Consider the following 14,932-nt stretch of genomic DNA (forward strand, 5'->3'; position numbering starts at 1 on the left):
TCTTAAAGTGAGGTGTGCACACCCATATACTTCAGTCCTTGGAACTGGCCCTAAACCCAGAAGACCATGCGTCTCCTTCTGACCTAGCCACTCCTGCCTTATTCTTGTTGTTCTAGTCTCCCTGACTTGTAACCCCCTTTTACTCTTCATCTCCATTTGGGTGGTAAAACACAAGGTACCTTACTCAAACCCCACTTTACAGGAGCTGCTACTGGAGGCCGTTACATCTCAGTTGACTGTAAATCCCTTTGAAAGAGGAGACAGGGGAGCCTGAGTTATAACTGCAAACCTAGCTCTCGCCCCAACAGTAGAAAGATGAGGCATTTCCAGTCCCTGTCAGAGGAATAGCACCACTGACTTCTACTCAAGGACCTGGCTAGCTTGTGTCCCTCACTAAGCATGCGCTTGCTACCGGGCTGCACCTCATCCCTGACCCGGCTTTTGTGAGTGGTCTTAATGACTACATCAGCAGGCTATGTCAGTGGTTTGACAACCTACGTGGTCACTAGGTAAAGAACAGTGCGACAGCTGCCATAGACCACGTCTCAGGAGAGCCCTCTAAGAAGAAAGGATGTTTTGAACAAACACGAGCCCTCTCTTTCTAGACGTGGACAAGATTATTTGGTGCAGGCCACTGCTCCAAATAACGGTCTAGGTACAAGTGTCTGAATAAACACACTCGCTGCCATCTTTAAGTGGCAACCTGAACGTTTGTTTACCTCCACTTCCAGATTTAAAGTGGAGCAGATGTGCCGGGGGCCCCTTGAAGAATCCGAATGGCTTATATAAATTCCTCACGTTAAAGGATCCCCCGCCATCACATACTTCCTACTTAATTCCACCACCAGTGGAAATATCAATGCAGCTTTGTCTCCGGTTTGTGTAAAAGACTGCGGGCCCCTGCTTCCAAGCTTAGGTGGTTTAAGTATGCAGGTTGCTTTTTTCTACTGTAGCCATCTTTGTAAGATCTAGACAAAAGCGCTTTCTGAGGAACCGGGGTTTGGTGAATAGAAAAGATGGATACCTTTGTGAGCCATTTAGTAGACTTTTTTTTAAAAATCCTTTTAGAAAATGCCGTACTTGCTCAGAATCACCTCATCAAATGCAAGCTGTTTTTGAATGGGAGCTATCGCCATGTTTATACCTGGGGTTTCTTTTCATTTATCTAAGTTCTTCGGGTAGTTTAAATACTAGAATCCAATTGCAACTAACCCATTTGTTGGTGAAACTGTGTGTGATAGGCTCAGCGGAATACATTTTAGGCTCCTGTCAGGCGCAGGACCCTGTGACGGTGGTTCAGCTAATGAGTGAGGTAAAGTGTCTTTTCAAAGGGATTCAGATGAGTGGCCTTTGAAGCATTTCTTACAAAATCACAGGATTTTAACAGTGGGAGGAAAAGAGAGCCGGGAATGAGAAGAATGAAGAGAACTCCAGGCACAAGCAGCAGCTGGCACCGAGGCTCAGGAGACACTGAAGGAAATACCAGGTGCATCCACTGGGCGAGGGTGAGGAGGGAGGAGAGCCACAGGAAGTACGGAGTGTCTCCGGAGGGTGGAGCAAGCGAGTGGTGGGACTGGCTAAGCCTCTGCTGATTGATCTATGCTAGGACTGGGAAAAGTCAGGGGCAAAAACCAATTGGGAAGATCTTGCAATTGGTTAAAAACAAATAAACAATACGGGTTGGAATGGGGTACTGGAGAACAGAAGAGAGGTCTCTGTCGGGTGGAGGCTGGGGACCGGGTCCCAGGCTTACATAAGCCAATCAAGTGTTTGCTTTGAGTTACATCATCAGCCTCTGGTTTTTGGTTGGTTGCCTGGGTTTGCAAGAATAGGGTCTTGCTATGCAGCCCAGGCTAGTACGGCGCTCACCATCCTCCTGCTTCAGCCTCCTGAGTACTGAGATTAAAGGTACAAACCACCCAGCCCTGCCTGGAGTAAGTTTTAAAACATGATTCTAATCTCAAGAATGTAGAAACCTCTATGAATACATTACTATGAGAAGTGGGCATTCCGGGGTTGGGAATTTAGCTCAGTGGTAGAGTGCTTGCCTAGCAAGCGCAAGGCCCTGGGTTCGGTCCCCAGCTCCGAAAAAAAAAAAAGATTTAAAAAAAAACTGGGCTGGAGAGATGGCTCAGCGGTTAAGAGCACCCGACTGCTCTTCCAGAGGTCATGAGTTCAATTCCCAGCAACCACATGGCGGCTCACAACCATCTGTAAGGAGATCTGATGCCCTCTTCTGGTGTATCTGAAGACAGCTACGGTGTACTTATATATAATAAATGAATAAATCTTTAAAAAAAAAAAGAGAGAGAGAAGTGGGCATTCCACAAGAGGTCTGGGGGCTTTGATGCGGGGCAGCGATGGCCACCTGTGCGGCTGGATGGAAACGGGGATGTTTGCTCCCGATGTCTGTGCTGTACACAGTAGCGGGGAGTGGGGGGCATGTAGCAAGGTGTAAACGCATCCCTCCAATCTACAAAGTACTCAGGGCTGTCAGGGGTCATCCGTCGAGTGGATGCAGCAGCGGGGAGGGAAGGGCAGAGACTGTGAAGGAATAAATCAACTTGACACAGGCCCTCACGCCTGAGGAGGATCTTTGGAGGAGTTAGCACAGGAGGAGGTAAACAAGGGGAGCCACATAAAGAAGGCAAGCCCTTGGGGGAGGGCTAAAGCTAGGGGTCTCGAAAAGAAGAAGAAAGAGAGGAGGAGGAGGAGGGAGCAGGAGGGAGCGTGGAGGACATTTATTTAGAGAGCAAGACATCCGTCAAGAACAAGCCCTTGGGGGTTGGGGATTTAGCTCAGTGGTAGAGCTTGCTGCCAGCAAGTACAAGGCCCTGGGTTCGGGTCCCAGCAGGAAAAGAAGAAGAAAGCAGGAGGAGGGAGGAGGAGGAGGAGGAGGAGGAGGAGGAGGAGGAGGAGGAGGAGGAGGAGGAGGAGGAGCAGGAGGAGGAGGAGGAGGCAGCGGACAGGGACCCTAACCTGAGGGAGCCGTCTCACACGCATGGGGAAAGGTCAAACAGAATGACGTGAGTTTTTTTTTTCTTTTAATGTGTCTGAGAGTGCTAATTTTTATTTCTAACATATGTGTAGAAGTATTCATTAGAATTGGTCATACCTTCTTGCCTTCCTTGTTTTTTGAGAATTTGATATTTCCTTTCAAAATGATATCTACGGATGGATCTGGGGAAACAAAAGGAAAACAAGGCCACGAGAACAGATGAGGCAGCAGAAGAAACAAACACCAAGTGTTTTTTTCTCAGCCACAGGGCGCTTTCACTAGGGGAAGAAAATTCACAGTGCCCTTTATAGAGAAAAGCGCCTTCCTCTGGAGCTGCGGGGGCCTTAGTGAGACACGCTCAGGCCTCCTGTGGGGACATAGCTGGCTGTCATGTTTGCACACCTCTGAGAGATATACGCTAGCAGGCTCTCTGAGGGCTGTTGTTCTCAGTTTAGCATTGTCCCTGAAAGCCAGCTGTGAGCTCTGTGTGTCCCCAAATGCCAGGGCAGGAAGGACTTTCTGCCTCCTATCTAGAGCAGCACCCTGAAGAAAGGGAAGCCAGTAGCTTTCTGAATGGCAGGATGGCCGACAGCAGAAAGCAGCCCATAGTGACACTGGGATGTGGGGGGACTCTGTGCTGGGATTTGTGTGTGTGTGTGTGGTGGTGGGGGGTAGTCCACAATGGGATGTAGGGAGGAATAAATGCTGGGATGTAGGGAGGACTCAGTGCTAGGTGTGGAGAGAACTCCGTGCTAAGATGTGGGGAGGACTCTGTGCTGGGATGTGGGGAGGACTCAGTCCTGGGATGTGGGGAGGACTCAGTGCTGGGGTATAGGGAGGACTCTGCTGGTGTGCATTCAGCCTAGATGCTCATGAAGGCATTTTATTTTGCTTTTGACGTTTCGAAGCAAGGTTTCACTACTTGTTCAGGCTCCACCTTCCAGCTAAGGCCCTCCCGTCTCAGCCTCCCCAGGGATGGGATTGTAGAGAGGCTCCACTGTAGGGGCAGTGCTAATGCTAAGGTCCTGTTCCCCAATTGGTTCTTGATCTGTCAGTAAAGAAAGCCATAGGCCAATTGCTGGGTGAAAGGCACAGGCGGGACTTCCAGGGGCAACAAGGAGGAGAGGAGTTTCACCAAGCTTCTGATGGAGAAAGGTTGAAGAGCCATGTGAGATCTCAAAACAGACTAGCCACATGGGCAGCTTCTACAGGCAGACGGTCAGGGGCTTTTAGCAAGGGCTAGATGGGACTAGCCACTAAAATTTAGGGCAGGTAGGAGGTATGGAGATAAGAAATTGATAAGGTCAGAGATAGCAGCACCCAGCTATTGTGCCAAGAAGGCAAGTTGGAAATGAACAACTGTGTGTCTTTTTTTTTTTCTTTTTTTTCGGAGCTGGGGACTGAACCCAGGGCCTTGCATGCTTCCTAGGCAAATGCTCTACCACTGAGCTAAATCCCCAACCCCAACTGTGTGTCTTATATCGGTGGATTCAAGGGGAGCTAGGCAGGGGCAGGTAACTCGACCCAATTTCAGAGCTAGGCAGGGTAGTGAAAAGCTACGCACAATGTTCCATCACAGCAGGGCATTTGGTACCTGAGAATTTTGAGAAGAGGTTGCTGACCAGGTGAAATTACACCCGAAATTTCATCGATAGTGAGGCTGAGACAGGAGGATCACTGCGAATCCAAGACCGCTCTGTTCTATGTACTGAATTCCAGAACTGTTAGTGCTACACAGTATTAAAAAAACATATCTCCTGGGCTGGAGAGATGGCTCAGTGGTTAAGAGCACCGACTGCTCTTCCAGAGGTCCTGAGTTCAATTCCCAGCAACCACGGTGGCTCACAACTATCTATCATGAGATCTGATGCCCTCTTCTGGTGTCTGAGACAGCAACAGTGTACTCACATAAAATAAATCTTTAAAAAACAAAACAAAACAAAACAAAACAAAACAAAAAACATATCTCCCATCCTCCCCTTCAAAAAACCAAAAGGGGTCAAACAATTAAACCGAAACCTCCTCTGCCCAGAACAGTGACTGAAAGTGAGAAAAATCCAATCACTGGTTGTTCGTGAGACCTGAGGAGCTTTCTGTCCTTGCTGTCCTCTAGTCCCACTGCTCACCCCAGCAGGTGTTTTTGGAATCTGTTGGATCCGGGCTGACTCTTCATAGGCCGTTCCCAGGTAAAGCCTCCACTCCACACACTGGAGTGGGGTGGAATGGTTCAGCCCTCCATTCCAATGTGTTAGAAGGCTCAGGTGACAAACTTGACCTTAAGTACACAACTCAGGCCTCCTCTGGAGGATGGTTTTGTGACTGGGGCAAGCACTGGCAGTTGGTAATCCAGGGCTTCACCTAAGCGTATGGTGAAGCAGAGCCTCCACTCTGGCCTAGAAGTTAGCATCCGGGAGACCCAGTGGAAACAGTCAATATCACCAGTGGGAAGCAATCTTCTGCAGTCCCAGCAGAAACATGCCTTTGTGGAGGCTGTGCCCTGGAAACCACACATGAATGAGGAGGGGATCCTTGGCCAGAACTAGCTTGGGCTGGCTGCAAGTCCCCCAAGCTTCTTCCCCAAGGAGAAAATGGAGACGACCCCAGTCTGAGACAGTCACTTGTCCCAAGGTCATTTGTATATACTGGCTATCCCAAGGTTACCTGTATGCTGGCCAGTGGGGTCTATCCCTAAATCCTGCCATCCTTTTGAAATGAGCTCACTGTGCCAATTGGGAAAATCTCTGTGTCCATTCAATATCAAGATTTTTCCCCCATACCATTTGGACTGTTTAATCAAAATGTTAATAAGTATGGGAAATTGTCCTTTTGTATAGATCCCACATGGTCCAAAATACAAAATGTTTATCAAGTACAGGCTATGAGATAGTAAGCACAAGTTTAAGAGGCAGTCAGTCCTGAGTTCAGGTCTTAATTTTGTCACTGTTTGTGTGTGCATGCACGTGTGTGCACGAGCGAGCACATGTGTGTATGTGTGTGTGCTTATGCACTCATGTGTGTACATGTGTATGCATGTGTATGTGTGTGCACATCTGTGCATGTGTGTATGTGAGTGTACAAGTGTGTGCGCAAGTGTGTATGTGTGTGTGTGCATGTGCACACGAGAGCATTGTGTATGTGTGTGCTTATGTGCACATGTCTGTATGTGTGCATGTGTATGCATGTGTTATGTGTACCTGTATGTGCATGTATGTGCATGTGTGTGCATGTGTGTGTGTGCCCAAGTGGTCCTCAGGGCCTTACACACACTAGTCAAGTGCTTACATTGAACTACATGAACTACACCCACAACCCTGACTGTTCTGCTCTTTACTCTCAAACATCCACTGAATTCCTGCTCTGTGATGCTGGACAGAGTGACATTATTGAAGATGGATGTTCTGGTTCATTGTGCTACATCGAGAAGATGTGGCTCATCTTCTCGAGCCACGCCCCAGTGGTGTGATTTGGGGCCAGTCACTCTTGCGCTCTGACTTCAGCTAAGTGTTGTGAGGGATAAGGGGCTTGGTTCACATCCTGTCTGGAAGGCAGGGTGGGCCGCATTAGGTACTGTTTCCCGGGGGCTCCAGGGAAATGTTTGTGGGATCTAGAGTGGGGTTCTCCAAGGCCATCCTCAAAGCGCTCTGGGGACAGAGACAACTACAGGTGCATGTTTTATGCTGCTTCGTGTAGTGTGCTTGCAGGGGGAGTGGGGGCAATGTTAAGGTACCCCAGGGGCCACGGCTTCCCACCCACCCACTCTTCAACAAAGCTGCTCTAGGCAGTTTGTGTGTGAGAAGTTCCAGAGAAGTACAAGCTGGTTCATCCTTTCTGGGCATGAAATCACCTAATTCAAACAAAACCGTAGTAAAAAATGTATCCATTTGAGACAAAGCAGCGTTTGCGACCTCTTGGAAGGCTGGAAGCTCTCGACTCTAGGAGCTAATCTTAAGGACTCCCCATACATAAACTGACTCGGGTTTAGGTGAAGGATGTGCACGCCAGCCGGTCCTCCCCGCCACCCCAATATCCTACCCAGCCCGTCTTCGGTGTGAATACAGACTTCGGCGCACAGATTACCTTGCAGCCTAGGGGAGCTTATTTTGTAGGCTGTGTGCGCAGAGGCCACACGGCTATTTCACAGGTCAGCATGTGCATCACTTACGGTGTGTAAGTCACGCTGGACGGGGTATTAATAAATGTGAAGCTGCCATCTGGCAGCACCACAGACAACGGTACCTTCACTGTCATCGCTGTCCTCAGAGCCAGGCAGCCTTCTGGGTCTCTTCATGACAGATTCACAGGGAGGCGAGGCCAGCAATTGCACTAGTTTTCTTTCATATATTTTTCTGGTGGAAGCTGAGAAGCAACACGGAGAATTAAACCGTTCTGTGTTGTATATTTAGGGTTTGAAGTATTTTCTAACCCAGACCTCTCTTCTAGGAACTTACATTATTGGCTAAGTACGGCTTTTAACAATGAGACGGACCCCAGAGCCACTCAACTCATTCTTACCATTACGCAAACAGGTAATTTCTACAGGTTATCAACAACCAGGTCCTGGGTCCTTCTGAGAGCAGCGGGGACAAAGTCGTGTATGAGGGAGAGACATAATGAAAATAGAGGGCACATATAAAAACCCAAGAGGGCTAATATGATAAAGAATTGGACTTTTTAGCATTGAGAAATTAAAAAATAAAAACAACCCCTCCCCCTCCCTGGCCTTGTATCTCCTGTCTGTAAGGACCTAGACTGTCTGTTACCTCTTCCCTCCATATGGCTGTTTTCCTGTCTGTTTTCAGTGGTTTTTACCACATATGTTCCTTCTACTTTTCTGCTTTAAGTTTTGGAAGTAGCGTGTAAACAGCAAGTGAAGCACCCCCACCCCGCCCCCAATGTTAACCGCAGGCATACGTAGTATTGGGCCAGGTGTGAACCCAAGCGTCTTAAGATGCTTGTGCAATTCATGGTCACTCAGACATTTCACATCCACCATGGTGATCAAAAAGTGGCCTCTTCTCTGACAGCGGATTCCCTGAAGCAGGAAAATATTAAGATCATCAAGGTAATTTCACAAATACCACAGCTAGACTCATAGCTGCATCCCCCTGCCGGTCCACAGGGCTAAGGTATTCCTTGCCCCCTCTTGCTGTCTGCCAGTCTCCTGCTGGGACTGGTGGTAGCCTTGGTAAACAACTTGACAGGCTTCCACTCTAGCCCAGGTTCTTGAGGGTCAGTGATTTCTAACTTTTCTGCTCAATTAAGGTGAGAAAACTTACCTGGATAAAATGAGCAAAATATTTCCACAACTGCTCTCTGCCCAGGACTCAAGCCGCCCCGAGGATAAGCCGTTAATTAAATATGAACGAGGCGAGAGAGATTTGTTTTCGGTGAGCTAGAAGAGTTATTTATCTCTGCCCTCTTTTTCATGAGGCGGGGGGGGGGGGGGGGGAGCTTAGAGCAGTCCAGGATTACAGGCTGCAGCCGGTTTCATGCGTGCATTGAGCACAATGAGATGCAATTTTTATAAGATTTTAAAATTTCCACTTACACGTGTTTTGTGCATGTGTGCATAGACACATGTGGAGATGGGCGGGTACCGCAGTGCATGCACATGTCGGGGGGGGGGGTCAGTGGACAACTGTGGAATCAGTTTTCTTCCCTCACCACGTGGGTGGACAGGCAAGGGTACTTACCAACTGAGCTATGTTGTCGTGGTGGTTTTCAATCAGCCACAAGGAAACCGTGTGGTTGGTGGACTGGCCTTTGGCAAAAGCCAACACTTAATTCTTAACTCAGATTGAGGCACATAGGTTTGCGAGGGCTCGGTCTGTCTAAACCTGTATAACCTTAACTCAATTTGCTTTATCCCCTTTATCTCTTGATTCCTACCCCCCCAAAACTGACCCCATCACCCATTTAATAAAGTTGGGAAAGAGGTAGGATCGCCCATTCACAGAACCCTTTTGAAGGCTTTGCCACACGGGACTTGTTTACTGCTCCTCGTTTCTAAGAGGTTTTCAAGGAATTTTAATATCGCAGGGAAAACAAGCTAAGCGCTCAGCACTGGAAGATCGGGCCCCGTTCGAAGAAATGACTTTTTAACCGGTGCTCAGTCAATGTCCAATTAGGAAGCACATCATAAACGAGCTGGAAAAAAACAGGAATTGTGACCTAGGACAGAGCACCCGGGCAATTTTGTGCTTCAAACTATGCTTCTTTTCACAAACATAGTCTTGGTTAACATTAGCTTTTTCCTCCTCCTCCTCCTCTGTGTGCTTGGGAGCTGGATGAACCTTTCGAGAAAGCAGAAGTCTAACCCTGGAAAGGTAAAGGGCTCAGCAGCTCAATTTTTTTTTTTTTTTTTTTTTTTTTTTTTTTTTGTACTGGAGGCACACTTAGGCAGATCCGGCCGACATTTGTTCCAGAGAACAGTTGTCTGTTGTTTCCCTTGCTTCCCCAAAATAACCTTCCAAAGAGCTCTCATCAATTTCAAGTGACATTAGACAATTGCCCAGAGGGAACACACATATGGAAGACAGATATTCAAACGGAATCCAACGGGATGATTAACCCACTCACCCCTTCACATGGTTGTCTGCAGTCTATGCACAATCAGTCTGGTTACTTTAGCGGGGCGAGTCTCACCCAAGGGTTGCCACGGACGATGGCCCCTTCTCTGCCTGTTAGACATTGTGGTACTCATAATACTGACAGTGTGACATCAGCACCATACCCTTACCCCAGCAACACTGATGACAAAATCAGATGAGGGATTAAAGCTACGCTCAAACAGGAGGCGGCGCTGGCCAGCGTCAGAGGTGGAGCGCCAAGGAGAAAAGGCGAAGAGAGACTAACAAAGGCGCCATGGAGCACAGGGAGCAAGGAGCTACACGAGACTATACGGTACCAAGGAATGGAGGAGAAAAGAGATGGAAAGCAAATGCCAGCATCCAGGCCACCAACCAAGACCCACAGGGAAATAGGAGAGTGGAAGAGACTTGGATCCACATGAAGGATTTTTCCATTAATAAAATAAGAATCATGCTGGGTGGTGGTGGAGACAGACTCCTCTAATCCCAGAGGCAGAGGCAGGCAGAGCTCTGTGAGAGAGCGAGCAAGTTCCTGGACAGCCAAGGTTACAGACAGAAACCCTGTCTCAAAAAATAAAAAAAAATAATAATAAAAAAATAAAAACAGACTGGAGAGATGGCTCAGTGGGTAAGAGCACTGACTGCTCTTCCAGAGGTCCTGAGTTCAAATCCCAGCAACCACATGGTGGCTCACAACCATCTGTAATGGGATCTGATGCCTCCTTCTGGTGTGTCTGAAGACAGTAATAGCAAACGCATATACATAAATGAATAATTTAAAAAATTTAAAAACCCAAGGGTTGGGGATTTAGCTCAGTGGTAGAGCGCTTACCTAGGAAGCGCAAGGCCCTGGGTTCGGTCCCCAGCTCCGAGAGAAAAAAAAAAAAAAGAACCAAAAAAAAAAAAAAATTTAAAAACCCAAAGACACAGTGAGACGAAATGGAAAGAAAAGAAGAATCAAGATGGTCCGGCAGGTAGCTCAGTGGGTAAAGACATTCGCCACCAAACCTGAAGACTCAAGTTCCATTCTTAAGGCTCGCATGGTGGAAAGAACCCACACTTGAAAGTTGTCGGTCGGTCCTCCAAACTCCATACCCACACTGTGGCACACAAGTGTCCACACATACCACACACATGCACATACAATAGATAAATGATTTTTTTAAAAACTTAGAAGAATCAGGATGAAGGTCTTGTACTGACCATTCAGAAGTCATGGTTTGGGCCTCCTTAAAACATGTTCAAGTCTCACTCCATTCTCTGGATGTGCTCAAGACAGCTGAGACACATATCACTACATTCCAAAATGTAGATCTTAGCGTTGCTTTATTTTAAGGGGATATCTGTCATACTAGTAGCTGGAATCTTTCGAGAAAAACTGTGATTTTTCCAAAACGATTATGCGAGACAAAATGTAACTGTGAGGAAACACAGTGTGTTCATTAAACAGCAGGGGAAGGGGAGCATCTGAAAGGGTTTAAAGGGAACAGAGGACGCCTACCTGGAGTCGAAGCTCAGCTCCGTCCCTTACCATCTGCCGGTGACCAAGTCCCCCCTTTATCTGCTATGGCAATGGCAGAGAAACTGTCTTTATGCAACTGACAAGAGGCAAGGACTTGAAACACAGGAAGTATTTGGCACCTAGTATATTCTATACGTTTCCACTTCTAATTATCTGTGCACCCTGGCCTCAGAGCTTCAACGTCGTCTCCTCCCCCGAGAAGCTCCATCCCATTTAGACTTCCTACGTAGCCCTATGACTACAGCCTTTTCCAGGCCTTGGGAAAGAGCGGAGCATCTTGTGGTGGATGGCCAGGGAGGCTAAGTGGCTCCCAGACTGTGACTCCAAAGTTTTGAATAGAGCAGCAGTTTCCAAACATATGATGTGATCATTTTTATCAACATCCAAACACTGGATTCACCAGACAAAGGCTTGGAAAATTGACACATTTGTTTCAATCAAAGCAAATAAATGATAGGCTTGCCTTATTAGGATGCAGAAGCATTTTTGTTTACATGGCCCAGCATCGCTTTCAACAAAAATCAGCCAGCAGGTGGAATCGCTTCCATTTTAAACAGTGAAGCTGTTGGAATGAGACAGGCATGGTGTGTGTGTGTGTGTGTGTGTGTGTGTGTGTGTGTCTGTGTGTCTGTGTGTCTGTGTGTCTGTGTGTGTGTGTGTCTGTGTCTCTGTATGTGTGTCTGTGTGTCTGTGTGTGTGTCTGTGTGTGTGTGTCTGTGTGTGTGTGTCTGTGTGTGTGTGTGTTGTGTGTGTGTGTCTGTGTGTTTTTGTGTTTGTGTGTGTCTGTGTCTCTGTGTGTGTGTGTGTCTGTGTGTATGTCTGTGTGTGTGTCTGTGTATGTGTGTGTGTATATGTCTCTGTGTGTGTGTATGTGTGTTTGTGTGTGTGTGTCTGTGTGTGTGTGTCTGTGTCTGTGTGTGTGTGTGTGTTTGTGTTTGTGTTTGTTTTTCTTGATCAAACCCCTGTCATTTGAAACCAGTGGGTTAAAAAAGGATCAATTAGCAGGACTTTGCCAGCCTGTGTGGGGTGAGCTTCCTGCTCTATCTTCAGACAGACCTTGGGGTCTACAGCTCTCCCCTCCGAGCTCCCCTCATGCATATGCATGGTACCATTGTCAGCATTGTTCCATCCGAGGATTCCTGTGTGAGATCCTGAAATACTCATCCTCCGTGTGCACAGCCTTTCTGTCAGTCTTATCTGTGTGGTCCTGGGCTTTGGCTTGGTTTTGTTTTTATTCTCCCCACAGCCGAAAAGGCATTCCACCCCATTCTTAAGACAGGTTTAATTGCCAATCGACTAGGTATTCAACACGATAAGGTATCTAAGTCCTGAGAGTTTCCTCCTTTCATTAAAATGTAGATCCAATTTCTCTTCTCTTAATGCCACATGCTGTTATTAAACCAAAAGAATGGAAGTAGTAAAAGCCAGATGTCACTTCAGTCTCAGATTTGATAGGGGCACAATTTCCTCTCCTCCAGCTTAATCTGCCAGTTATTTACTAACCCCATCCTTCGGAAGAATATACAATTTAAATGTAAATGCAATTTACATAGGGGAGCAGATAGTAGATTTGCAGTTTCAATTGCCAAAAACCATTTGCAAAGGGGGAAATCAGCCAAAGCAAAGACCAGCAGCTGTCAGCCTCAGGTTAAGCCATTCACCGTCTCTGCTCTGTTCCGGAAGCCACCTGCCTCAGAGCCTCAGCTACAAGGCACAGGGGTTACCACAGCCACCTCAGGTATTCCAAGCTGAGTGCACCCCCTCCTCCAGGGAGGCTGGGTGAGCTTGGGTTTCAATGAGCAAAGCCTGTTGCCACCATCTCTGAAAGAACTGAAGAATTCCTCTCAACAATTATCGACCATCTCTTACACTGGAGTTGGCATGATGCTTGCCTTAAATCAGGACAAGGAGCGGGGAAAGAAGCAAGAGTATCATTGAAGAGCTCGGCATCTCTGCTAAGAGGGAAAAAATACAGATCATTAAAAGAAAATAAGACAAGTATCAATAGGAAAGCCCTAAGTGTCATTCAGGCTGAGCTTTCCAGAAACCATGTTTTTTTGTAACAAGGGCCCCTGGCAACAGCCAGGAGGGCAGGGAGTGAGAAGGAAAAGCAGTCAGGTAGCCTAGGGCCAAACTGTCGGGAATTTGTGGGAGACATTAAAGGGCTTGGCCTTTTACCTTTAGGCACATTTTAAAAGTTTCAAAGCCGGATGTGGCTCTCATGTCCCATTTAGATTAAACAGGATTTGACAGTAAAGGGCAACGAGCAAAAAGTCTAGAAGCTACTGGGGGTTGGGGGGGGGCTAACACAGCAGGACGAAGGATAATCCTGACCAGGACACCTGAAGGGATGTCTCTTCTGCTCTCTCAGATAGGCACCGCCTGTTGCTGTCTCTTGTCTCAGAATGGAGCCTACCCAGTGTGGTCTATGCAGCCCTACACTTCAGAAGTGAGTCTGCACAAGTCTTCTCAACCTTGATGGCGCCCTCCTTGAAGGCACCGGCGACACGGATAACCACGGTCTCTTCTGTTTGGCTCTGGGATTAATTACACCTTCTAGACAAATTTGCCTCCCTAATTAATCTTTCTTCGGCTAACATTAAAATTAACTAGTAGTCTTGGAGCCCATGCCAACTGGGCAGGGATGAGGAGCAGCGGAAGGCAAGGGGAGGGGCTGCTGCCGCTGCCATTCACCTTGGGTCAACACAGCAGTGCTGGGAACTGTGTGCTGGTGGGGGCCTCTATGGTTACAGACTCCAGGCAGGGGAGCGTTTGGAATCATGAAGTGGCTGAAGGTGAGATGGGAGTAGGTGGAGGCCGAGAGGGGACTTCCCAGTAACAGACATGGGGAAGGGGGGGTGGGGGTATCCCAACAAAGAAGTGTGAAACCAAAGAGAAAGTCACACAATGACCACTGATGTGTGAAACCAAAGAGAAAGTCACACAATGGCCACTGTATAAACACTGGGACAAGTATACTTGTAACAAACTCACCACTGGGGCTACAGAGAAGGCTCACCAGCTAGTAACACTTGTTGCTCTTTGCAGAGGACTGGGTTTGCCTCCCAGCATCAACACCGAGACTTGGAAACACCTGTAACTTAGGTCCCAGGAGATCCAGTCCTCAAGTCTGACCTCCGAGGACACCAGGAAAAACAAAGGGACATTAAATAAAAATTTTTAAAAAATTAAAAACATGCGTTTTTTCCCCTTTCAGTAAATCATATTGGTAAATTCTAACACGAAACTAGATGTGAACTTTCCCTAATGATTTCTTTCTTTCCTCTTTTTCTTTTTTCCACCCACTTCTTTTTTGTTCTGTTTTGTTTTATTTTGTTTGTTTCCTTGCTTTTTTTTGTTTGGTTGGGGTTTTTTGGTTTGGTTTGGTTTGGTTTTGGTTTTGGTTTTGGTTTCGGAAACAGGGTTTCTCTGTGTAGCCCTGACTGTCCAGGAACTGGCTCTGTAGACCAGGCTGGCCTGGAACTCAGAGATCTGCCTCCCTCTGTCTCCTGAGAGGCAGGGTTAAAAGTGTGCACAATTCCGCCCTGATTTCCCCTAGTGCTGGGGTTCACTAACCCAAGGAGTTGTCAGAGATGATTGGATGGCACTGGGGACACAGAGAAGCAGCCTCGGCGACTGTATGTCAGACCCCACACACAAAGTGCTCTTTTGAATATATTTATTAATTCTTTGAGACTATCATGAGAACATGCAACTGATAATATTCACTCCAAACTCCTCCTACTCCTCTGCTCCCACTCCTCTGCCCCTTCTTTCCTATTTCTTTTGTTTTTTAAAGCCAGTGAGTTTAACATGTGCTGC

The 14,932-nt window shown here is 47.3% G+C and overlaps 1 protein-coding gene across 1 annotated transcript in view; it reads right to left on the minus strand.

The window, feature by feature from the left end:
- Positions 1-8,001, minus strand: part of Lemd1 (LEM domain containing 1) — a 29,055-nt gene extending 21,054 nt beyond the window's left edge. The window contains exons 1-3 of the mRNA XM_032915277.1: positions 7,910-8,001; positions 7,235-7,354; positions 3,116-3,180 (exon numbers count right to left, since the gene is read on the minus strand). Of these exons, the coding sequence (XP_032771168.1) occupies positions 3,116-3,180; positions 7,235-7,354; positions 7,910-7,991 (267 nt within the window). The 5' untranslated portion in view covers positions 7,992-8,001. The remainder of the gene's footprint in view (positions 1-3,115; positions 3,181-7,234; positions 7,355-7,909) is intronic.
- Positions 8,002-14,932: the final 6,931 nt, after the last annotated feature.

Source organism: Rattus rattus, chromosome 10 (assembly GCF_011064425.1).
Source record: "Rattus rattus isolate New Zealand chromosome 10, Rrattus_CSIRO_v1, whole genome shotgun sequence".
Lineage (NCBI taxonomy): Eukaryota > Metazoa > Chordata > Mammalia > Rodentia > Muridae > Rattus > Rattus rattus.